Here is a 24634-nt window from a genome sequence, read left to right on the forward strand (position 1 = left end):
CTCAAATTCGGTCGGCTGAAGCGAAACGGCGTCCTAATCAATATTCATTGCCATAGGCAGTGATGAACGATGGATTTTTGCGATTCGGGATCGTCTAGATGGGTTTTCCTATTTTTTTAGTATTTTCGAGATTTATTAAAGAGAAAAATCTCAAAATTCAATAATAATCATCATCCTAAAAAATGTTATAATAACACCTTTTATAGGGTGTTAACCCTAAACCTAGCCCCAGTAGGATTTTAAATATCAAAATCCAAAATTACAAACATTTCTCTTTAATAATAATTCTTCCTTTTATTGAATTCGGGCAATTTACGTAATTCGAATTTCCCGGGCGTCACATAAATGGAAGTGGCTCTACCAAGAATGCCTAGTTGTAAGAACATTATTTTGGGCGATTTTTAGTAGATTGCCTAAGGCCACATGGATTACGATATTGAATAATCGCTTAGCCATGTGTTGTTGATTTTGGGCATTCCCGGGTAAGTGGTACTATCTCTTCTTTGAGTTTGTAAAACTCATTATCAAAAATGATATGGATTATGTAAGTATGAGTTATGAAATGACATTGTTATTGCATAAAAAGCAGATCGAGCATTTACTACTTTTTGGTTATTTACGAATATTTTAGAAAACATATTATGCAAGGTATTGTGAGAAAATACATATGAATCACTTCGCGAAATAGTTTACGAATGGATTTCTGGATGGTATGAGAAATGCTTTGAGATAGGTATTTCCTGCGAACAAAAAGTGTTGCCAAAAGGTTATGATTTTATGATGTTGAAGGATGATGGTTTGATGCTCAATATTACTGTGATTTTAGGTTAAGGGCTTATGGGTATGCATACCGGTTTTAGAATATATCCTCTTGGACTGAGCCACCGACAATATAGGTGGAGACCTTGCTAAGGGGGGAATCTTGGTCACCTTGTCACTAAGTGTTGTGCTATAACCATGGTAGTGTATTGAGCAATAAATTAGTCAATGGAATGAAACATCGACATGATTTTTGATAGAGATTGATCAATGGACTTAACCATTGATGTTTGAGTTGTGAATGTGATTAAATGAGTACTTCTAACTTGTTTAAAGCTTTGTTGAAATGGAACAACTCATTTAATTTAATATTGTAAGTTATATGTTGGGTTTGAAGTATGAGTTTTTGGTATTGCTTAGTATGTATACATAGTGGTTGCTCAATCCTCTTAAAATAGATGTATTACTCACTGAGTTGTGGTTGCTCATTTCATTCATTCTAATTTTTTTAAGTTCTTCACTGGCAAAAAAGTAGGACAAGAGCAATATTGACGGGAACTTGGTAGTTGTTTTAGTTGATGTCTGGATATGAGTACGGTTGTGATAGTTAGAAATATATACTTTGATATCGGGTTTGTGTTTACAGCTACGTCCTTTGAGTGGAAGGACAATAGTGTTATATCTCCGTCTTTGATGGTTTCGAGGTGTGACATTTTGTGTACGTTTAGTTCGTTTGAAGTGAAGTTATGGATTCTCTTGCCTAACCGTGATATTTCCTGTCTGGAATTGGCCTAGAACCTGTCTTCTCTAATAAAACTCGAAGAACGAATTCAAGTGAAAGATATTTTGTTGAGTCGAATTCTCACGAAACATCTTTTTGTTATGCCTGGTGGACGATCGTGGTTGTTTTGAGGAAATACAATACCAAGAACAAGGAATCATCCTAAGCCCGACATATTGGAGGAAACAACTCTAGTGATACGGCTACCAATCCGAGACCTCAACCACTCCAGAGCGAGAGCCAAGCCAAGGGGACAACCTCAAAATCACACGACACTTAATGGAGGCGCTGGTGAGTGAGATAGCACTAGACATTAATTTGGTGGCTAGCATGAAGAGGATGTTCAAGAGACAGTAGAATAAGATGACGAATCATACAGCAAGACACATTTTTTATTAGGTTGATAGTCATTAATATGATCAACATTGTCATCTCCAAGCTCGGGATATTCAATCGGTGTGTACCGATCTAGCCAAACTCAACAATTTCCAGATATATTCCTCCAACTCTTAATCAATTGAATGGAGAAAATAATTTAGGCCAAATGATCTCCCAATAGTGAGGATTTTATAAATGCCTAAAAATCCTATCTACTTTGAACCTAGGGGTTAGGAAGTTCAAATCTATCGGCCTATCTACTTGAACTTAGGGCAGAAAAGGTGTCAACTTGCAAATCCTGATCAAGTAGTTGAACTAGTATTACAACAATTAGGCATTGAAGAGGAAGGTCATGCCAATATATAGAAAGCCACATTCTATTAGGTTGACACTATACTTTACCCTAGAAAATTCAAAACTCCTAACTTTGTTGTTTCAACTGTCGAAGATGACCAGTTGACCATTGAACACATTGATCAATTTATTATCCAATGTGGACAGGCAGGAAGAAATGAAGTCTTAAGACTTAGATTGTTTCCTTTGTCTTTATCAAAAACTACATTTACTTTATATACGAAATGATTTCCTAATTCAGTCCATACTTGTGATAAGATGGAAAGATAATTTCATTCTCAATTTTATAGAATGATGCTTGAAGTATCGATTGTTGATTTGGCCATAATTTATCAATACCATAACAAATCAATTGATCAATTTGTTGCTTGATTCAAGAAGACTAGAAATAGATTTCTTACTTCACTCTTCGAAAAAGAATTTGCAAATTTGGCTTTCAGTGAATTGAAATTCAATCTTAGAGAAAAATTCAGAAGGTTGTAATTTTGTTGATTTATTCCAAGTGGCAACGAGAGTGTCTGAGTATTAGAAACTACTTAAGCATAGAGGATCACATTGAGACTTTACACAAAACGTGCCTTTCATGGAAAGATATGAGTTATATGATGAGTCTGACCAAAGATAAAATTCAGCAAGAAAAAATCAAGTTTGCAGATGACAAGGAGACACATTGATGACTCTTGATTATATTTGTTTGCACAAAAAAATGGTCAACTTTTAGTTATTATTGAATGTGAAAGGCTTAGTCGATGAGAGCAGAGTTTGGTCACTTATGAACTCAATCATCGACAATTTGAAGGGATTGATAAAATGTGGAGTTGATAATTCGGATGCAACCATCAAAGAAGTAACCATTAACATAGTAGAATAAAACAACCGTCAAGATAGCGGAGTCAAAGAAACCTTCAAGAATTCAACATAGTGGAGTCGAAGAAACTGTCAAGGTAATGAGTCAATGCAATCATCGATGTAACCGTTCGGTAACCTCTGTTTGTAACCTTCTTTTATAACTTCATTGATAGCAGTTAATTGTAGACTTTAAATAGCCACATCGTACTCTTTGGAGGACCCAACGCACAAAGAAATAAACATATTATCTTTCATTTATCTTTTGATTTCCGCAATGTAGTTATAGTTTCCAAACTCGCGTCGTCAATTAAATTCCGGCGTGCATCCTTGTTATATATCCAAGGCATCTCGTCGTCCATTAAATTTCGGCGTTGCATCTTTACCTTCCGAAGCTTTGTCGTCGATTAAATTTCGGCATAATTTGTGTATGTGTGGTTCCGTTTGAAGTAAATTCACTCTATAGTAGCTCTTTCCAATGGTGAACATATTCTCCCTTAAAGGATCTTTGGAGTGACAATTTGCACCAAAACGAGATGTTGCCTGGTTGATTACCAATCCAACGGCAACATTTCAACTCTAGCAAACTGAGGGTATGGTTACGTTAATTGATACTTAAGGAACTCGTAATTCTTGCAAAACCCGCGTCGAAAGGGTCGAATATGCTTGCAAGGACGGATCTGCTGGTCCGATGATTCTCTGAGTTGCGAGCCTTGTTCCTAGAGGATGCCAAATGGACCCGTGGGCCCGGAACCGGCCCGTTGACCGGGCCCACAGTTCCAACCCGGAACCGGAACCGGCCCTCAAGGGCCGGTTCCGGTTTGTAAATTGTTGGAACCGGCCCGGAACCGGCGGTTCCGGGCCGGTTTTTTTTTTTTTTAAAAAAAAGGAAGTAGGTTTGATAAAAAAATCAATTGTGCTTTGGAACCGGCGGTTCCACCTTTTTTTGGAACCGGAACCGCCGGTTCCTGAACCGGAACCGGCGGTTCCGTCGAACCGGCCTTCTCTACTTGTTCCCTTGTGTACGAAAATGAGACAAACCGAGAATGATCGATAAATGATAAGCTGCTGGCTTTGTCTCATATGTTTCATTACGCTGCTCGGATCTGCCGAAAGTTTATGGAAATCGTGTGCTTGGTCGCTACATCTTTTCGTTGGGACAAAGTCGACGGTATATTCTGCTGTTGTCAAGTAAGTTGACAGAGATTCTTGTTTTTTCCTGACTTGAGTGATGCCATTGGCAGGCGCTAAAACAAAATTAAGACAGCCATGATTGCTATTAGGCTTTGAAGAAGCCGGGTTGCAACAACAATGAAGTTCGTCAAGCCTAAAGCGTGGAAGTATGCGATTGGGCAGGCAATAAGGGCATGAAAAGATTTAAACTCGACAATTCTTACTCTAATACCATATAAGATTTAGTAAGATCACTACCAATTGTCCAAAAAGCTTACACTGTTAAAGTAAAACATGGTTTAATATTGAAATATTCTAACAAAAACGATGTCGTTTAGCACTAAATTTGCCGAGTTCACTTTATTGCCAAGACATGTCGGACTATGTAAACTATAGTATTGCCAAGTTAGATTTTCGGGCCACACAAATTGCCGAATATGGCGCTAAAGTAATTGTCTTTTTTTTTTCAATTGAGTGACACGGGGGGATACTCGAAAATTTATGCATTGAAGGGAGTGCCGTATGAAATTTATGACATTTATGATGCCATTTTTCCAACTATCATAAGCAAATGTGAAACGAACCCCCATGATACAAAATCAGTGTAAATTGAATTGGCACATCACGAGAAGAAATTTACTATTCACAGAAGACTGCAATCAAAGTACTGTCGTCGTCGTCGTCATCGCTTAACAATGTGACAGCAACGCTCCAGACAACGAAGGAATGATCAAAATCAACCTGCTTCTTCGAAACTTGCTCCTAGATCTTGCTCTAGCCTTTTTAATCTATATTTAGTCCAGTTCTAACCTATGTAAACAAGATAATATTTTGTAATGTGTATGCATGAGAAGTGTTGTATGAGTCTACGAGACAATGAACGACAGAAGTAAGTAACATAAGCTTGTCCTGAGATAGGGATGGACAATGGCTGGCATAGCTGGTTTTCCCGTTCCCCATGTAGGAGAAGCTCGCACCTCGGCGGTTTTGGAGATGGCGTGCTAATATCTGCATTTAAAAAAGTTAAATTGGGAAATATATGTTTGTCCAGTTATCTAAAGCTTCGTTTGAACAAACTTAATATCTGATTATGTGTAAGGAAAATGCTTCCTTCACAGTACTGTCAGGGACGGAATAATCTCAATCGTAGATCCACACACATTTACCACGTGATTAGCTTAAAGCACTCATCGATTAAGAGATAGTGTGGTTAGAAATAACCGACAATACTGTCAGACTGTCAGACTAGCAGCTTCTTTATATGTAAAATTAACAGATAAACCCATAGAAGTAAGAGTTGAGGCCTGCTCATGTCAGACTGAGAACAAAAGACTGACTGTAAAAAGGCTACGATCATGGAATACTCCGGGGCTTGTAAAAATTAAAAACTTTTTAACTTTCAGTGATTGTTTGTAGTTAACTAGCTCACCCAGATTGGAAATTCTTCGTTTGATCCGTTGGTTTTGGACTCATCCTCTTCTCTGGTTAATTCTTATCATCCTTCTCATTGTTTAACAGAGAATTCCTCAGCCTGCAATGACAATGCTTCTCTGCTTGTTTCTTGTCCTAGGTGTCCGGGTCTATCTATGGAAGACAGAACTCATCCACCTTTCCACAAGCCAAGTGCTAGTCCCTTCATTGATCCTGCGTTTTGTCTCTCTTTTGTCCTTTCAGATCCATTCCAATTTGTTTCTTCGGATCCATGAGCATTCGAGTTCTTCTACCTTCTGCTATTAATTTGATTTTGCTTTGAGTTTGCATTCATAAGTCGACATATTCATGAGCATTTTCAGCTGCTGCTTTTTTTCCTAACCACATCAGATACTTCCGTGTTGATTTTTTCCTTCAATCTTCGTTACCAATGAATGTTTACCTTACTGTTGAATGGATTGGCGATCAGATGAGTTTTGATGCTGTATGAAAGTAGTAGAAATACACAAAGTTGGTGTTTTCGGGTTCTCTCGTTTCATGAATGGTTCTCGAGTAGACGAGATCGAAACTTTTCCAAGTACGGGTCAGTGTCATTACCCAAGGGTAGGGTCTAATCATATTAAGCATCATCCTTTGATTCTGAACTGCGTGGATTGCTCTTTCCTTTTACCAAATCAAGGCCTCTGTAATCTCATGCCATCTACCGCCATGAACTCGGAGGCTAAGCTGTCTGATTCGTGTCGCTCTGGGAGCTTGAATGGAGAAGCGGCCTCCAACTCAGATGGCAATGATTTCTCCAAACAGATTCTTAATTACATAAGCAGCATGCTTATGGAAGAAAACATGGAGGACAAACTCTGCTTGTTCTTTGATCCGTCGCTTCTACGAGCCACCGAGAAATCATTGCACAATGTTATTATTCTCGGCAACAAACATCCTGCTTTACCTAATCAAGCCGCAATATTTGTTTGCCAAGTTGCTCAGAGCCTAAACGTTCTTTCTCCAAGAACAGGCCGTGATTGCAGCAGAAGCAACAGAACCGACAACATTGGTTGCACCGACAATTCTAGGGAGCAACAGAAGCTTGCAGACGACCGACAGAACAATCGCTCTTCATTTCTATCTTCTCCTTCTGGCAACGGTTTCTCTCAGTCTCCTTGCTTGCCCACTTCACAACTATTCTTAAATCGTCCAAAAGGCCTTGTCCACTATGCAAACCAGAATTTGGCCTCTTTTGCAAGTGAGTTTCCCGTACAGTATGATTCCCTTATAGCCTCGCAGTTCAGGAGAGGAATAGGGGAACCTTGTAAGTTTCTGTCCAGCGACATTGCCGGTATTGATGCTACCGAAAATGGCAATTTCTCTGCATCCGTGAAGAAACAGGGTCTAAAAGTTGGAAATGATGAGGAGCAGCAGCAGCAAATTCTTTTTTACAGTCCGAGGGGAAGGAAGAATCACGAAAGGGAAGAACTATGCGAAAGGGAAGGGAGGATCACCAAACAATCGGCGGCTTCAATGGAAGAGGCCGAACTCTGGGAGATGTTCGATGAAATTTTGCTCTCTGAAGAGGAGCCGGAGCACTTCACAAGTACCGTCAGTAAAAGGTCGAATGCAGCAGTCAGAAACTCGTCTCCGTGTGCACAAACGCGCGGTTCTAGCAGTCGCGGTCACAAGAATCACGCTAAAAATGGTAAGAACAATGACGGCATGGTGGATTTGAGGAATCTCCTCATTCTTTGTGCTCAAGCCATCTCTACCGGCGACAGCAGGAACGCTGGCGACCTACTAAAGCAGATCAGGCTTCACTCCTCTCCTATTGGCGATGCCTGTCAAAGATCGGCCCACTTCTTTGCAAACGGTCTTGATGCGCGCTTGGCCGGAATCGCAGTTCAAAATACCTTCACAAATTTGACTCTGAAGAGAACGCCGATCAGTGAGCTCCTCATACCGCACCAAACTCATTATAAGGCCTTCCCCTTCACCAGGATTGCGATTTCTTTCGCGGATAATATGATTTTAAAAGTAGCCGAGACAGCAAAGCCGCTGCATGTCATAGACTTTGGGATGTTGTTGGGTTGCCAGTGGCCACTCCTTATTCAGCTACTATCGAGGAAGCCCGGCGGGCCCCCGAAGCTTCGCCTCACAGGCATAGAGCTTCCTCAACATGGTTTCAAACCTGAAGAGAGAATTGTTGAAGCAGGTCGTCATTTGGCCAAGTACTGCGAGCGGTTTGGCGTTCCATTCGAGTTTAATGCAATAGTTTCGCAGCATTGGGAAACTATCAAGATCGAGGAATTGAAAATCCGTAGAAATGAGGTTCTCGCAGTAAACTGTCGTTACCGGTTCGAGAATTTACTTGATGAGACCGCCGTTGAGAACAATCCTAGGGATGCCGTCCTGAAACTAATAAGGGAGATGAGACCAGACACATTTGTGCTGTCTGTTGTCAATGGAACTTTCAACTCTCCTTTCTTCGTCCCACGGTTTCGACAAGCGCTCTTCCACTTCTCCGCACTGTTCGATATTTTCGACTGCAATATTCCCCGTGACGACATCGACAGAATTAATATTGAGAGGGAATATTATGGGCGACAAGTCATGAACGTCGTGGCGAGCGAAGGCAAGGAGAGAGTGGAGAGGCCCGAAACGTACAAGCAGTGGCACAAGCGGGTCTCGCAGGCCGGGTTCAAGCAGCGTCCCTTGGACAAAGCATTGATGAAGATATACATGGAGAAAGTAAAGGCAGCGTGCCAAAAGGATTTGATGCTTGTCGAAGACGGCCACTGGATGCTGCATGGTTGGAAAGGAAGGATACTTCAAGCATCGTCTAGTTGGGAAACTGCTTAAAGTTCCGATGGTGAAGCCACACGAACCATTACAAGAGTCTCTTTAGCGTGCCTTGCAGATCTGCCGGGCTCGGTAAGTCGTCAGTTGGACCGCCGGTAGGCAAACCGATTGAAAGTGTTAGTTAAGTGTTTAGATTGTACCTGCGATCATGTATTTTAGAGTTCTAAGTATGGTGAGATGACAAGAGGGATTGTCGTTCATATTCAATAACTTCCTATCCTAATGCCATTCATCTTGCTATTGATTATTTCAGACAAAATTCAGGAGAAAATGCTCGTGGGCAAGAGTTAAATGTCATCAAGTACCATGGATGCTGCATGTAGATACTTGTAGTTTATGTCGGCCCTTTTCCGCTACATCAGCCGGTAGTACACCGGCCTAGCCATTACTGCTCTGTTGCAACTCTGAACTTAGGATAAGCTCATCATTGTGTGTTCTATCTCTTTCTTTCTTTATGGCTTCTGGCCTCGCAAAGTATTGCTGGTGTTTGTCTAAGTTATGCAGATATTTATGCATGTCTTAACTGTTGGGGTTGTCCCACATAGGTTGTGGAAGGCGCTTGTAATCGGTTTATAAGTGTGAGAGAAAGTTTTATCTTTTGAGCTAGCTTTTGAAACGAGAGAAAGGACCGATAGTCGGTTCCAACATTAACATGGAAAGCTCATGCACGGTTAAGAATGCATCCAACATTGTTGCTGCATTCTGCGGTTTTGTCCTTGATGACGTGTGAGGAACCAAGTGACGCTACGCGGGATACTATACCCGCTGGTTGGACCGTGGCGGCGTACGAAGTAAGGTTTTTTTACCTTTTCACGAGCAAGTTTTAGAGAAGACGCAGCAAACACCAGCATGATTATTAACCATGTGAAACTATGAATTAGCAACTGCCTGGTGGTTGGAATGGCTAATAGCATTAATGACACAATGAGCTGTGACATAGCCCTTGAAACAGAGCTGAATCCCCAGCTCAAATCTGCCTTGGAAACGTTCTGTGCAAATTGCTTACATTTCTCAAATGGAAAACGACATAAACGGTCCTTGAATTTTGGCTTAATATGTAATATGGTCTTTGAACTTTTAATTCGTTCAATGTGATCCATAAACTATATAGAGACCAGGGCACAATATTGAATATTTTGATATAGATCGGGGGCCAAATCGAACATGTACTAAAAGTTTATGAACTATATTGAATAAATTAATAACTCAAAAGTCACATTGTACATTAGACCAAAATTCAAAAGTCATTTGTGTCGTTTTTCCTATCTTGAAAGCAACGTAGTTCGAAGGAGGCCTTCGATTCGGGCCAAAGCACGTCATTGAAAGCCGAGATGACCAATGCAGACGATTCTGCTTCTCCACGGTCAACTAGACCGGCATTGATCACAGGTTCTGAGAAACCAAGACGAAACCTCGGTCTGAAAACTAGGCAAAAGAGGAACTCATTTCCAATTTTGGGTCAAAAGAACTATATTATATATGTATTTTCCATTTATGGGCTGATTTAAACATTAAAAAAAATGTGGAAGGTTTGACCAGTTCCCGTTGAATCACAGTACAAAGTCCTGTTCTGGTTCCCCTATTCTATCGTCTGCGTAGCATCTCCTCTGGTTACAAGTCACATGCCGGCACGTGCAGCCTCAAATGCTGATATTCTCAAGCCACATGATCATCCAGAAGAAGCTCTGAGCTCCCTTTAGAACCCTAGGAACATCGCCCATGTGACATGTAATCTCGACCCATGTCAGCAATTTCCCGACCAAATTGAATCCCCAACACCGTTATCTTATCGTATGCTCGGTTTTTAAATGTTGCAGGGCCGAGCGGCTATCGAGCGTCGGATCTCGAGGCCCGTTCGTCCTTCAAGAAGGCACAGGCACGAGAGAATTCACACACGAACCTGATTTGATGCTGGATGCCAAATAAAAGAAATGAGGAATTTGATAAAATATGACTTTACAATGGGAAAATGAAATTCAATTTGTCAGTGATCACATGGAGTTGGCCACATTTTTCGAAATGGGTCTTCTCTCAAATTTCTTGTTTTATTTAATAATTTATCAATGGCGTCCTCGTTGTTTGGTCGATCGAAAAAGAAAAATAAAAAATCGATTGACCAAAAGTGATGTGCTGAGGTACCCAAAGACCGTCGATGTCGGTGGCAAAACCTTGTGCATGCATCAAATGGACTAGGACCGGTCAAGATTCGTAAATCCTAAGGTATCTAGATCACGAACATGTTTCAATCAAATTCATCAAACCGTGGAACCATTTACTATTGTCCGTGCTCTTCTTCGAAAAGTTGCCCCCTCGTTTTTTTCCCCTTATAAAAAATTTGATGAGGGAAAAAATTATTCAAAAATTTATAAACATATTGCATTTTTATCAATTTAATTTTCTTTTTCATTCTGTCAATTGAGATTTAAATATTTTCACGTTTTGCCAAACGAGTTCATCCGACCAATTTTGAGGAAAAATTTCTGACGTGAACGTCCGCCGTCCATGTAGCGCCGACGTGGATAATTTTTAACAGTATTCTAATAAATTTTATAATTTTACATTTTTTATTTTCTTTTCCCTTTTTTATCTTCTCTTTTCATACTTTACTGTTTTTTCTTTTTTTGGTTTTTTCTCTTCCTGTTTTTCACTGCACCGGGACTCGTGGATGGCCAGTGGAAGGTCATCATTATGCTTTGGGGCTCGCAAAAAAAAAGGTAAAGAGGGAAATGAGAAGAAAAGAAAAAAGGAAAAGAACAAAGCTAATAAAAAATTAATATCAAGTCCGATCATGTCACATGAAACTGCCGACATTCTCGTTGGTGATTTTCAGCTAAAATTGATCGAATTAACTCAATTGGGAAAAAAGAAGAAGAAGTTTCAGATTTAATTGGCATAATTAAAAAGTTTATGACTAGTGAGAATTCAGATAATAAAATTTCGAATTAACAACTCGAAAGACAATTCTAAGCGGCGACAACACACAACAAATCACCTGTAAACGTCACCATATTGCGAATAATATGTAATTTTATCAGCCATAGCCTAAAATTATTATCGGCGATATTCATGACCGAGACTTTTACTTCATTGATGTGTCATATTTTTTATATGTGCAAATATGAATTGTGATCAGTAAATTGTGAAAACAAATGATGATCATTAGATTTAATAATTCATTGTAATCGTTCAATTTAGAATACTTGTAGAACCTGAGTAAATCCTAAAATATTGTTTAGAACCTCTGACAAGATAAGTTACATGTTTCAAAATATGCTAGGGAGATTTTAAATTTCAAAAAATAAAAAGCGGCTTCCCATGGATATATTTCAGGTTTGAGGTAATTGCTCACCCCTACTTTCTTCGGTGTCCTTGCCAAAAGTTTGGTCACAAGGTCGGAGACGGGTCATCTCAAAATGGCTTGTTGATTGTATTTTCAACAAATGAAATCATTATCACATCTCATCAAAATTTCTTAGTAATTTTTCAAGGGGCAGATTTTTTTATTTTTTATTTTTTTGGTCAAAGGGGAGCAGATTCAAGCACATTGATTTAGGTGCGTGGTAGAAATTCGATTTTCTATATTGATGAGTGAAAAAAAAAAATCTCATATATGCTTCGGATACTCGAGCTTATGATCGCATCTTATTTAATTTAAGGCACCATTTATTTAGCAAAAAATAAATAATTTGGAAAATACTTTCCTAAATCAATCACTTATTTCGCTTATATAAATGAGTAAACGAAAAAATATTTTCCCAATTAATGACAATGTTTAGACATAAATTAATCTCAATGATGATAATTATTTTCATTAACTAAATATTTTGTGCGGTACAATCGATTATTTTTTTTATTTTTCGCCAAACAAACGGAACCTAAGATTTGTGATTACCATTAGAGTCGTATTTACACAACCATGGATGGAACATATAAAACAATCGTCGCATAGAGATGCTTAGGGCACGAACGATAATCGTTCTATCTCTCTATTTCTGTTCCAAATTTGTTTCTGGAATAGGTTTGAAACATAAATTTGTTTGGTAACGCAATTTCATTTTTCTATAGTTTGGAACAGAAATGATAAGATAAAATTTTCATCTTTTCTGTTTTTAAAACAAAAATGAGAAATAAGAATTCTTCTCATCACTTACTCCCTCTATCTCATATCTATTGTCTGCGGTCTCTTGGTTTGTGATCCTCCGACCATCAATCGCCAATCCGTTATCCGTTGGCCGCCATTCACCAGTTGATGGTCCATTGGTCGCCAGCCCTCCAATCATTGTTCCGTCGGTTGCTAATCCACCAGCCACCAGTCACCATTCCCCCCGTCATCAATCTGCCATCTGCCGTCCCCCGGTTACCTATCCGCTGGTCATTGTTTTGCCGTCCACCAGTCCTCCATTTGTCGTTCTACATGTCGCCGGTTTGTCGTTTCATTGGTCGCCTTTTTGCCGGTTGTCGGTCCGCCAGCAACTCTGGAAATTTGTATGCTATTATCAAACGAAATTATATTTCAAGAATGTAAATTTTGTGTCGTTATCAAACTGTTTATCTACTCATAAATTCATCCAAAAACTAAAAATAGAAATTTTTATTTTTGGTCAGAAATTAATTTTAAAGATAAAATGATTATACTTCACGCCCTTATTATCATTAGAAGACCCTCGGCCACAGCATCTGATTGTGTATTTTGTATATTAATTTTCGATTTGCTGACGAGTGGTGTCCTTGAATTGCATAAAAAGATCATTATGCGTTGGGCCTCGACAAGTGTAAATTGGAATTCGAACAGAATCCGAGGGATACCATTTGGAAATAGTAAATAGGTTTTATGTTTCTGGGTTTAATTTTTAGTGAAAATTATCAGACGCTGAGAATGAAAACATATTCACCCTATCATTTTTCACATTTTTGCTCATTTCTTACTCGGTAAAAACGATGGTTTTTACCGAAAGGTGATGAGCATGTGGGCATGCGACACTCCATTTAATTCTGTTTTTCAGACGTCTATTAGCTTCGTAATAGAATTATTCGCAAAAAAAGAAGAGTGGACAGTAATTCAATCACAAAAAAAGAAAAAATTGTCATCCACATGAAATATTTTTAATTTGCCAAAGTATGAAAAGAAAAAGGGTCGATACTACGAAAAATCCCAAACCGGTACACCTATGACAAATTTATTTCAAATTATTTTTTCAACCACCAAAAATTCTAAAGCAGTACATATGTGGTAAATTTATCCTAAATTATTTATTTTGATCACGGAAATTCCAGATCAAGACACCCGTGACAAATTTACTATTCGTTAAATTGGATTAATGCCACGAAAAACTATAAATTGATATACATGTAACAAATATAAAGCAAAAATCCTAAACTGGTACACCTGTTAATTTTCATGTGTTATCTAATTAAGGAATTTGACAGTTAGATCTAACGAAAATTAACGAAGAGTAAATTTATCAAAAATGTGTCAATTTGGGGTAAATTTATCATAAATGTATAGATTTAGAGTTTTTTATTATGAAAAAATTAATTTGAGGTAAGTTTGTCAAAAATATATTAATTTAAAATTTTTCGTGATATTAATTTTAAAAAAAAAGAGCGAAATTTAGAAGCCAAAGCGAGGAAGTCACACACACACACGTACCAACGAGACCGGCCATGGCTGGCGGTGCACTGGTCAAATCAAATGACGGTATCCTGTCGTCGCCCCTGCAAAATTTATCTTATTAATAATTGGTTACAGTTTTAAAAATAATAATAATAATAATATTAAAATCAACTTGCATTAATTTATGAGCTCAGAGACTTCACATGAAAATCAACTATATTAAATTGTTAATTCACAACTGCCAAATTGCTAGACCACCTTCCCCTGCCTCTCTCTCTCCGCCTTCCGTTCCTAGAAATTTGAGCCTTAAAAATTGGTCAGTCGTACGTTAGGAACGCTGTTCGATGGTAATTCTTACGTCATTAAACGGACATTAAGCCAAATAAAAAGCTTTTGCAATAGGAAAACTCGGGGCCTGATAGATTACTTGGAAATTCTAATAGTAGCCATCACTTTCAATTTTCAAAATGTTGTGCCTCTTCCCTTGTTGAGAGGTACCCCTCAATTTATTGATAATTTTTCTTTTACTAAACCGATTCGACGCTGCACATGCAAGCAGCGCGTGCTCAATATTAATGACAAATTCCGTGAGATTCGATATATCGAAGCATTGCTCAACTTACCGATATATATATACACAAACGGTACTCTTGATCGATGAGATTCGCCCAGATTCTATATCACTTATGTCTTCACAAAAGGCTCTCTTCGAATTTCATTTGTGGAAGATATTGTGCATGAATCAATTATGGAAGAAATAAATATTTTGAAACACGTGCCTTTCATCACAACTGTATGTCGATTTTATCTTCCTCGACTTGTGATTAAGTTTATATTTAAAAAGAAAAAAGAAATCGCCCAATAACATATATCACTTCATCTTCTTCCTTCAATGCCCGATAAGATTCTATTACATCGCTCAGGAAATCCATTTTTTCGACCAAATTTAGTAAACTTAGCATTTGTCACAGGAAAACCAGTAGTACTCTCTGGAGGACCTAATAAATGCTAGGAGATGTATCCTCAGATAAGGTTAGAGACCATGTTACTCGCTCTTCTCGACCATACAGTTTCAGGAATATTTTCATTTTAATAACAACGAAAGACCAACCGCTTAGGTTGAGCCTATATATGTTCTATAACCTCATAGTGGCAATATTAGTTCCCAAGAATTTGTTATCAATCTCTCTTCCCCATCTTCCTTTCCCATTCAGCAACGCTTCAGAACTTGCACCCAAGAAGGGAAAATGGAGGACCTGTGGAAGCCATCCAAGAAGGGAAGATGGGGCAATGCCCATCCAACATCATCATCCTCACGATCATCTTCATCTTCGTCGTCTAAGTTTGCTCTTCCCCGGAGTTTCTCAACCAAGAGCTCTTCCTCCAACTCCCCTAGTAGTTACCTCGTGAGGAGCGGCTCCCAGCGGAGCTCGTTATCCTCGTCGTCGTCGAGTACCCCCTCGTCCAAGGGCTCGCTCTCCCGGAGCTTGTCTCAGAAAGGCTCCAACGTGACGCGCAGGTGCAGCAACTTGGCCAAGGAGCAGAAGTCGAGGTTCTACATCATGAAGCGCTGTGTGGCCATGCTCATCCGCTGGCACAAGCACGACGATTCCTGACACAATGGACTCGGGACTATAACATGTATGGGGGGACTGTCGTACGTATAGTATACAGACGGATCCGATCCAGAAATGGAACGGCGACAGAACGAGTACTTTCGATCCAGAGGAGCCGATTCTCGGTTCCAATTTTTGTTCTCTCTTTACTCTTCTTCTACTTCTTTTTTTCCGGGGAATTGGATGCACTTGTGATTGTTGTTGACATGTCGAGTGAGCTACGTACAGCTTTTTACTCGGGGTTGTAATTTGCACCAAATAGATTTGAATCACGTGAGATTGATCCCATCTAGTACCACAGATTTTGTCTCTTGGGTCCTTGGTTTTGTGAGAGATGAAAATACTTATGGAACTCAAATCATCTTAGGAAAATGTACTAGAATCCCAGTAGATCCGAGGATGAAAGATCAATGTATTGATCCCAGCATCATCACTCATATTCACGTAAATCAGCCGAGGGACAGACGGAAAGACTAGAAACGAAAGGATCAGCTAGACTCGGACCGTGGAAGCACGTGTTATGTCCGAAAGAAAAACACAAAAATCATCCTCGGGTTTGGTAATCTAGAAGCCAATTTCACGCTAGGAGCATTCTTCCCTTTAGAATAGTCTTTCTGGCTTTTTCCTTTTACATGTGAGGACGATTTAGTGTGGCCCGCAAGCAATGACAACGACTAGGATAAACTAGAAAGTGCACGGAAGAAGAACCAACGCCCTAGCAAACTCATACGTTGAGCGACAGTGACGGGAGAAGTGTTTGATGTAAGAACTAATGCGATTGTCTATCGTCATTGTAAGAGACAAGGAGACCCACCATGCCGTATTCTGGGTATCAACCAAGCGAAAACCGTCGGTCATGGGTTGCTCAGAGTCAAGAGTTATAAGACCACGGCGAACAAGAAGCACACCGCCACAGCAGAAACCTTAGGGAGAAAACCGGCCTATTCTCAGACACATTAATCCAGCATTCACACCAATCATACTGATCGATCCTCTATGTAACATGCCGGCACACTAGCCTGGGCGAAGTTCAGATTTACACAGTAGTTGATGAGTAATCCTCGAGTGTGCAATGACCAATTTTGTACTTGAAAGGCACAAATTGTGGTTCTCGATCTGTCAACCACCGACCCGTAACACCCCGAGTTATATGCGCCTTCTGCTAAGTCCATGCAAGCTACTGTAAGTCCAACATGGGCCTCTTCTATTAAAAGCTTACATAAAATACATACTTTATTGACTTATAGAACTGATACACATCAATATATTAACATAAGTGGGCACAGGTAATTGGTTAGCCTTTAAACCATGTCCGATCCATCCGACTCGCTATCCCTGCTTTCCTGCCAAGCTCCGCCAAGCTTGAATTTACAAACAGGACACGTGCCTTGTTGTCGCAGCCAAGGATCAATGCAGTTAGCATGGAACTGCAAGGAGAGAGGGTGAAATGGTTAGTTGAAGGGAAAGAAACACGAAATAAACAAAACCAAAACCATTATCGAATTTAGCCATTTATAGCCAGACACTTCGCTCACTCCTAGAAACCATATTCAGCAGAAAATTGACACCACAAACATTGTTCAAATGAACAAAAGATTTTCTTCAGAAGCCCATGGAAACCAATTTTACTTTTGCATCTACATGATTGGGGGGAATCAGATCTTGGATGATTAATAGAGTGCTCATCCACTAAAACAAAATCTACAAGTGGCATGACAGAAAAAAGTACAAAGGCGCCATTCATCATAATGTTAGAAAACCTTAGAAACTCCACACATGCATGTTGGAGGATGAGATGAGCAAAACTTGAAGGATGGACTCGGGGGATTCTATGGTCCCTTGAGGGACCAATCCCGCGTCATAATCAGTCAAAACCATGTGCACTTTGTCATGATTCTTACGCAGATTGCTGTACCACACCAACACTTAGTTTATAATGGAAGTTTAGGTTTATTTATTTGCAATCTAACGATCACCAATCCTCGGAGGAACAATTCCTCAAGAGATTGTAGAAAACGCTAATGGACATGGAAAAGAAAGAACTAGACACTAGGAGAAGAAAAAACCTGATGCAAACATGGCAAGCTACGAACAAGCTCGCCTCTGTTGACCTGCTCCAAGCATATGCTGCAAGTCAATTCATCCTCCGGGGCTTTCATACTTGTATCCGCATTTCTACTCTCTTGCTTCAGCTGTTTATTGCATCAATTAGATCAACTAAGCAAGGAAGGAAGAGAAACAAGAAAGAAAGAAACCAAAGCAGTTGAACATGAGCCTGCCAGTCCCTTCCCACCTCAGCCAGTAATACACGACTCAAGCACACTCAACAGAAGGGGCAGGCATGGTGTCTGCATTTTTTGGACTGCCTGCTCCATCTTTGAGTCACACACATTGTGGCCCATGGATAAATGTAGATAGGCCAACATACAAATGTAGAATTGGCCAAAAAGAAAAAGAAAAGAAAATGGACAACCGTGGCACGTAATTCACGCTTTCTCTCAAAAATTGGAATGCTCTATATATAAGGGCGAGCAGATAAGATTGGATCAAGACATGGGACCAAAATTCTGCAAAGTCACTCATGACAACACATGAAAGGTGCATCTTGATCATCTAGAGTAAGACATACCACACGTCTGAGAAATCCAAAATAGGTAGTAATCAAGTGTAAAGGAAACAAGGAATTCTAACATGGCCAAGACCTATGAAAACAGAATCTATGTTTTGAACAATAAGCTATGGATCTTCATCAGGGAAAGACTATATTCCCAGCCCAAGCTGTGACAGCAGAAAAATAGGGGCTAACCGCCCATGATACCTCTCCACTACTTTAATGTGTGCAACCACCTCTCCACTTCTTTGTACGTGTGTCGAGATCGAGATCGAGAGAGAGAGAGAGAGAGAGAGAGAGAGAGGGGGGGAACAGTTGTAAGTCATCGTTCTATGCGTTATTCCTCTGTACTTTCTCTGCGTTTCGCGTCAATGGTGTTTTTGGGGTTTGGGATTATCTCTTGAAGGGGAATCTTTGGATGTGCAATATCTCTGTGGTTAAGGGAGTTGTACTGCGAAAAGGTTCTTGAGAGTGTAACCCACTGTTTGGTGTTTGTCACGTTGAGAGGTGTGCGTTGCAATTTTCCTGGTGATCAAAGAGAGTTCCATATGATTGCCCCGTGGATGTAGACAGATCAACCTGTCGAACCACGTAAATCTATGCCTCTCCATTTGTACTTTGCTGCACTTGTTTTGTTTATTATTTTATTCAACGCAAGCATTGATTACGTGTGAAGAATTATCGCAACACAAGCAGCATAAACACATAGCATACTAGTAAAATTAAGGAAGTAACTTGTGTTTAGAATTCAATAGTCCAGGCAAACATTTGCATAAGCTTCCAAAGGAAGATTACCTCAGAGCCCGAGGAGGACGATGCTTTTTGTAGTGAGGAGCCATCTCTATCAACAAAGCAATAAGCATACAATTACTCACAAGTGAATTTGGATGCAACTCATAGTATACAGATCATTTGCCAAAACAAAATAACGGCATAACTATTAAGAAATATGCTAGATACAAATCGCGGACCTTTTTCTTAAGAGCTTAAGTTTTCTTTCTGGAAGAAATGATACATTAATTATAAAAAAATGGAAAATGATATATTTGACACGATATTAGAGCTCAGGTCAAGAAATCAAATGTTGACACTCCCTCTCATAGTCATTATGTCCATTAATTGTTTGTCCTCCTGCTGCTATTTGATGCAGTTACTTCGATATTCCATAAATTACATGAATGGTTTGATTACACTCAAGGGCTAGTGTGAGGAAATAAGCAAGACATACACTGTGCAACCATTTCCTAACAACTTACACTTATGGGGAAAAATTTTTGTCTAACAATCCTATGAGATTTTGGAGATCCCTATGAGCTCTTGAGCTGTCTTAAAGAGGGAATCTTGACAACAGTTTCTCTTTTCTTTTTTAATCTGGGGGCACGGGCACGGAGACCGGCTACTAGGAGGTCCATGAAACGCCCTGCAAGCTCCACGAAAGTCTAGGCATTTGACCTACGCAATTGGCCTCGACTCGGAGCAGTTAATATGCAATTGGCAGGATTCAAATGGGTGATTCCGGTTCTTAAGCTGGAGACATTCAAGGTCCTTACCAACTACACCAACCTTTGAGGATGACAAGCTTTTATCTCCAACAACATGCTAATTGCTCGCCACAGATTTTATAAACAAATAGTCTAGTTAAAGATCCAAAAAGTCTTGCATTATGCTTGTAATTATCCAAATAATCGGTTCAAAAACCTCAGCTAAAGCCAACTTAATTTCCACATGCACAATTGCCACAATATGAAGGCAGTAACTGAGAAGCTCAGACATTGCACAAGTACTCGAGTTCTGCCTGCAACTTATTCATCTGCAAAAGGTAACAGTTAAAATTGAAGACTGATTTTGCGAGCCACCATTTGTTTGAACAGAAGGTGGCAGTCATCAAATATCTGGGAGCAGTTGAAGACGCACTAAATTTCTTTTGAAGGGGAGAGTAGACAGCTCATGCACACACAATCCCACCATCAATTCCATTGCACTCCCGTTGAAACACGAAATTATCATTTAAGACTATTGTAAGGGACTTCATCAATAGTTTAAGCAAACAACTTCTGTGCTTTTACGCATACTGCACGCTACACACGCATGCAAGGGAGATTATTAGAGTTCTCTTTAACTCCAAGCTAGTAATCCTGCAAAAATTAATTTCTATCTAAGAACATGACCAAATTACAGTCTTCATCATTGAACTCGGGCTAATGTGCACTAAGAAGAGGTAAATACGGCATAGACACACTTTATAACAGAAAAAGAATTCGAACCACTTTACAAAAAGAAAAGCCATTTGTACCGCTTTACAAAAGAAAAGGCATCTGGACCACTTTACAAAAGAAAAGGCATTTGAACTCACCTCTGGAAACCAGAAACCTTGTATTTATGAACAGGCAGGGCATTTATCTCCTCGTCACTCATAGAAAGAGTTGTGGATACATTTTCAGAGTCCAGTGCTCTCAAGGTATCATAATCTGCAGCGTAGACCAATCAACGGAAGCAATTACTCCCAGAGTGTGTGTGTATGTGTATGTATATGTATATGTATATGAAAGCTGCAAAAATCATATGAACACCACTTTACATAGCTTAATAACAATAGCTATAGCCACCAGTTGACAGCTCAAATCATCTCGACCTTTTTACTTTCTGCTAATCAGTAAGCCACATTGGAAAAGTTATCAGAATACAACTACCTAAAAACTCAATGCCAACTCACAAGGGATCTCTTTTCACCATTCACTTGCGATAGCTCAACAAAAGAGCTTGTTTTCCCATTTAGTAGAGTGCATTACTTACTCATATATCAAGGCATTTGTTCACTAACATGCTTTTGTTGTTCTTAATTTGTGGGGATAAAATTGGTATTCGAAACTGCAAGTCCACTAGTCCTTCAGAGGCACGCAAACCATCCCATCTAGATATATCAAGTAAGGCTCCTCCCACAGAATGGCAGCCTAGCCCCTAAGGTTACTCTGGGTAAAAAACAATATAATTCAACCACAGAAGGTACCACATCCCTAAAAGTGGTAAATCACTCAACCAACTCTTTGGGGGTTTATTCTTCTTAAGTTTGAGCTTGGCACAATTAGAAGTACTTAATCTCCATGCTAAAGCTATTTCATTTAGATCCATATGCATTTTTAAAAGTAATGATCATCTAAATTTGCAAATGTCAAATCTTTAAATCTTATCAAGAACTCAAAACTCTTGGATCTATCACAAATAAGACAAATGCATGTGTCCTTTGTGAGGATGAGTCAACTAAAAGAATTATGGAAAAGAGCAATCTAGGGAGTCAAAACTGCAAAGATTTCTACAACAATAGTGGGGTTCTATGCCTAGATTTTATCCAAGAAAGCAGTCACCAATCAAGAGTTCATTTCTACCTTGCCTATGCCAGTGGTGATTAGACATTAAGCAAATCCTATCAAACGCCCTTCAAATGAAAATTTGTTCCATGCTTTACAATTCGCCTATCTTCAAACCTGCTTCAGAAATCAGTTTCCTACCTAAATCATCAAATTCACGATCAAGCAAAGCAAGCTGGAGCCTCAACCCTTGTAGCCGTCCTCTGGTAGCAAATGCTATTGATGGTGGCATGTGGACACGCAATTCAGTATGGCCAAGCAAGCCACTGGCAGCTGCCGCATGAGCTCGGGCTTGAGCTTGAAGCTGCTGACAAGTAGCGTACATCCGCAGGCTTGTAGCCAGCAGAAAGACACCGACAACAAGCCATAACTACATGCACAGAGCTACCTCTTCAGTCAATACACAATACCTCTATTTACAAGGAAACTGGCACAAGGTGCTCAAACTTAAGTACCAGGAAGTTGGATGACATCTGATGAGAGTTCAACACCATGAACAGTAGAAGAACTGCTGAAGATGGCAGTCATAAAAGTTATCAATACCTAACGAGAACAAAAGGAAAAGAACAATTCAAGAAGAGGAAAAATTACCTGTTACGAGAAAAGCCAGAGTATTGGAATTAACAGGCCGATGTCCATGGATACGCTAATAGAGACAAAAAAGGACCGTAAGAAAGTCGACCTCACCAAAGGGATGTACAACCTTATGCTTGAGATATTAAACAAAGAAGTAGGTTGCTTGCTATTCCTTGAATGTGAGTGAACCTACCAGAGTTGGCCGTTCATGTATAAATCCTGGAAATCCACTCTCGATATCTGCTCTGTTTCCTCTGTATGCAAAGCTCATATTTGCAATGCTGTGCAGGTGTCTTCCTAGACCAAAAGGCTCTAGCAACACTACAAGCACCAAAAGTATATGAATTCTCAGACGCACATGCCAATCTTCATAGCCTGCAAAAGACATCAAAATTGCATAATTTACTTCCACTTAAGTGACAACGTCAGCCAAAATGCATACCACAAAACTCCAGAAAGTGCTCATAAAACATCAACCACACATCAAGAGAGACTACAAAGCATACAGCCTATCGAGCAATGCTAAAACATTTTGAAGGAAACATTACTCACACCTTAAACTCTAACTCTTCCTCTCGTAAAAGCAACTACTGCAGTGTAGGTCCACACTTGGAGTATCCACAAACTAGTAGAAGTGAACATATTACTTTCTTGGCGTTCCACAACATTCAAACGTAAAAGCAATTTCATTTGAAATTTTTGGATGCCCATCGGTAAAAGGATGAAATGTTTACCAAATTGGACAAAAAAGGGCTAGAATCCTTACACTTTACCTAGCTACACCGATAGATCAGAGTCCTTATCTTGCAATCGTGTGATTGACCTTCGACACAACTAAAGATCAAAGCCACAGCGTGCACGATCCACAATCATGTAATGCACAGTGCGTTGTCATGACTTGAGCTAAACAAACACTATAGTTCAGTCAAATTCACACGGAATATCCAAATAATCACGTCCAATCGACAGATGTTCCAGACACCACTCTCAAGTACGTCAATTGTCAAGATCATCTTGCGAAATCGATCGACAAGTGCCACGAACGCGACAATGCAGCACAGAGAAACGAGAAATCAAACTCGGAAAACCAAATGCAACAACGGAAAGTACGCCGTCAGGTCATTGAGCAGTGACGAGCGAGGTGAACGCACGGATTGATGGGGAGGCCCACTCCGCCTCCAGATCGTCTTAGTTTCGCTTTTCACCAGCCAAATTAAACCGAAGGGCGGAGAGAGTGAAGGAGGACTTACACCATGGAAGACGAGCGACGAGATGATTGACCTGCAATCGAAGGCCAAAGAGGTGAAGTGAGCTGAGGGATCAAGTCGAGCGAAGCGAGGTGGTTGCCTCTCTCTCTCTCTCTGCATTTTTTTTTTTTTTTTGGTCTTAAGCTTTTGATGTCCAGACTCCAGACGATTCTGGAAGCTGCCACGTGGGCCTCCTTCTTGGGGAATCTTTTGTGTTTTTTGTCTGAAATATCTTAAATTTTCATAATTTACCAATTTGTTGTATATATGAATTTCTTAAAATTTAAGACGAAAAATGTATCTTTTTTATTTTTGTGCAAAAATGTGTATTTCTTATTTATCAAATAAGCAAGCCCAAAAAGAATTTTGTTTTTTTTTCCTTTCTTACAATGATTTTTTCTTAGAATTGCTATTTGGTCCCGTGCTTTTCATTTGAATTACTTTTTTTTCTCGAATAGCTGAGTTACTTTAATCGAGGCCTTTTGCATATCAATATCATATTTTTTTCAATTAAAACTATTTGCTGGTACCTTGTGCATTGTTTTGAAAAAATGGAGGGGATGAAAGCTAGAATAGAAAATTGAAAAAAAAAATTACATTTTCTGACATCTTTTATCTAATTTTTCATTTCGTTCTCCTCTCAAACATAACATTACCGGAGGGAAAAGTACTAAAAAATTCGTGAATCTATTCGATCGATCTTGGCCAGAATATTGCTGATGTGGATGTTGATTGTCCTACGTGACACGGCCGACACTGACGTAAATATTTTTTTATAATTTTAAATAATTTTTTTGATTTTTTTCCTTCCCTTTTTTTTTTCCCAATGATTGGCAAGGCCGTCTAGGCTTGGGAGAGGGTCGGCCTCACCGGCAATCGCCTGCCAACCATCGACAAAAAGAAAAGGAAAAAGGAAAAAAAATTAAAAATATATCAACATCAGCAATTTCTAGCCAAAATTAATTGGACAAACCGAATTGGTATCAATGCAAAAAGATTTAGAAAAAAATTGGTCAAATTAAAAGTTTAGAATTGA

General features: G+C 39.4%; 3 protein-coding genes across 8 annotated transcripts; 2 read left to right on the plus strand and 1 right to left on the minus strand.

Annotated features, from left to right (window-relative positions):
* The first annotated feature begins 6430 nt into the window (after positions 1-6430).
* On the plus strand, positions 6431-8929 carry LOC115736695 (scarecrow-like protein 14). The gene has a single exon (XM_048284271.1). The coding sequence runs from the start codon at positions 6431-6433 to the stop codon at positions 8567-8569; it is 2139 nt and encodes a 712-aa protein (XP_048140228.1). The 3' UTR covers positions 8570-8929.
* A 6434-nt stretch (positions 8930-15363) lies between these two features.
* Positions 15364-16271, plus strand: LOC115736642 (small polypeptide DEVIL 13-like). The gene has a single exon (XM_030668437.2). It carries the CDS (start codon positions 15431-15433, stop codon positions 15797-15799), a length of 369 nt encoding a protein of 122 aa, XP_030524297.1. The 5' UTR covers positions 15364-15430; the 3' UTR covers positions 15800-16271.
* A 746-nt stretch (positions 16272-17017) lies between these two features.
* Positions 17018-23726, minus strand: LOC115736634 (E3 ubiquitin-protein ligase SDIR1-like). 6 transcript variants are annotated; one of them, XM_048284627.1, is made up of 9 exons: positions 23602-23726; positions 22545-22726; positions 22367-22421; positions 22231-22283; positions 21917-22145; positions 20764-20878; positions 19206-19251; positions 17866-17991; positions 17018-17226 (listed from the first exon to the last, which is right to left on the minus strand). In XM_048284627.1, the coding sequence occupies exons 2-9, from the start codon at positions 22620-22622 to the stop codon at positions 17101-17103; spliced, it is 828 nt and encodes a 275-aa protein (XP_048140584.1). In that variant the 5' UTR covers positions 22623-22726; positions 23602-23726; the 3' UTR covers positions 17018-17100. The 6 variants fall into 6 exon arrangements, with proteins under 6 accessions (XP_048140584.1, XP_030524286.1, XP_048140583.1 ...); XM_030668426.2 differs by having other exon boundaries at positions 22231-22286; XM_048284626.1 differs by having other exon boundaries at positions 22231-22286; positions 22545-22672; positions 23602-23691.
* Between the last annotated feature and the right edge of the window lie 908 nt (positions 23727-24634).

This window comes from Rhodamnia argentea, chromosome 8 (genome assembly GCF_020921035.1).
Source record: "Rhodamnia argentea isolate NSW1041297 chromosome 8, ASM2092103v1, whole genome shotgun sequence".
Taxonomy (NCBI): Eukaryota; Viridiplantae; Streptophyta; class Magnoliopsida; order Myrtales; family Myrtaceae; genus Rhodamnia; species Rhodamnia argentea.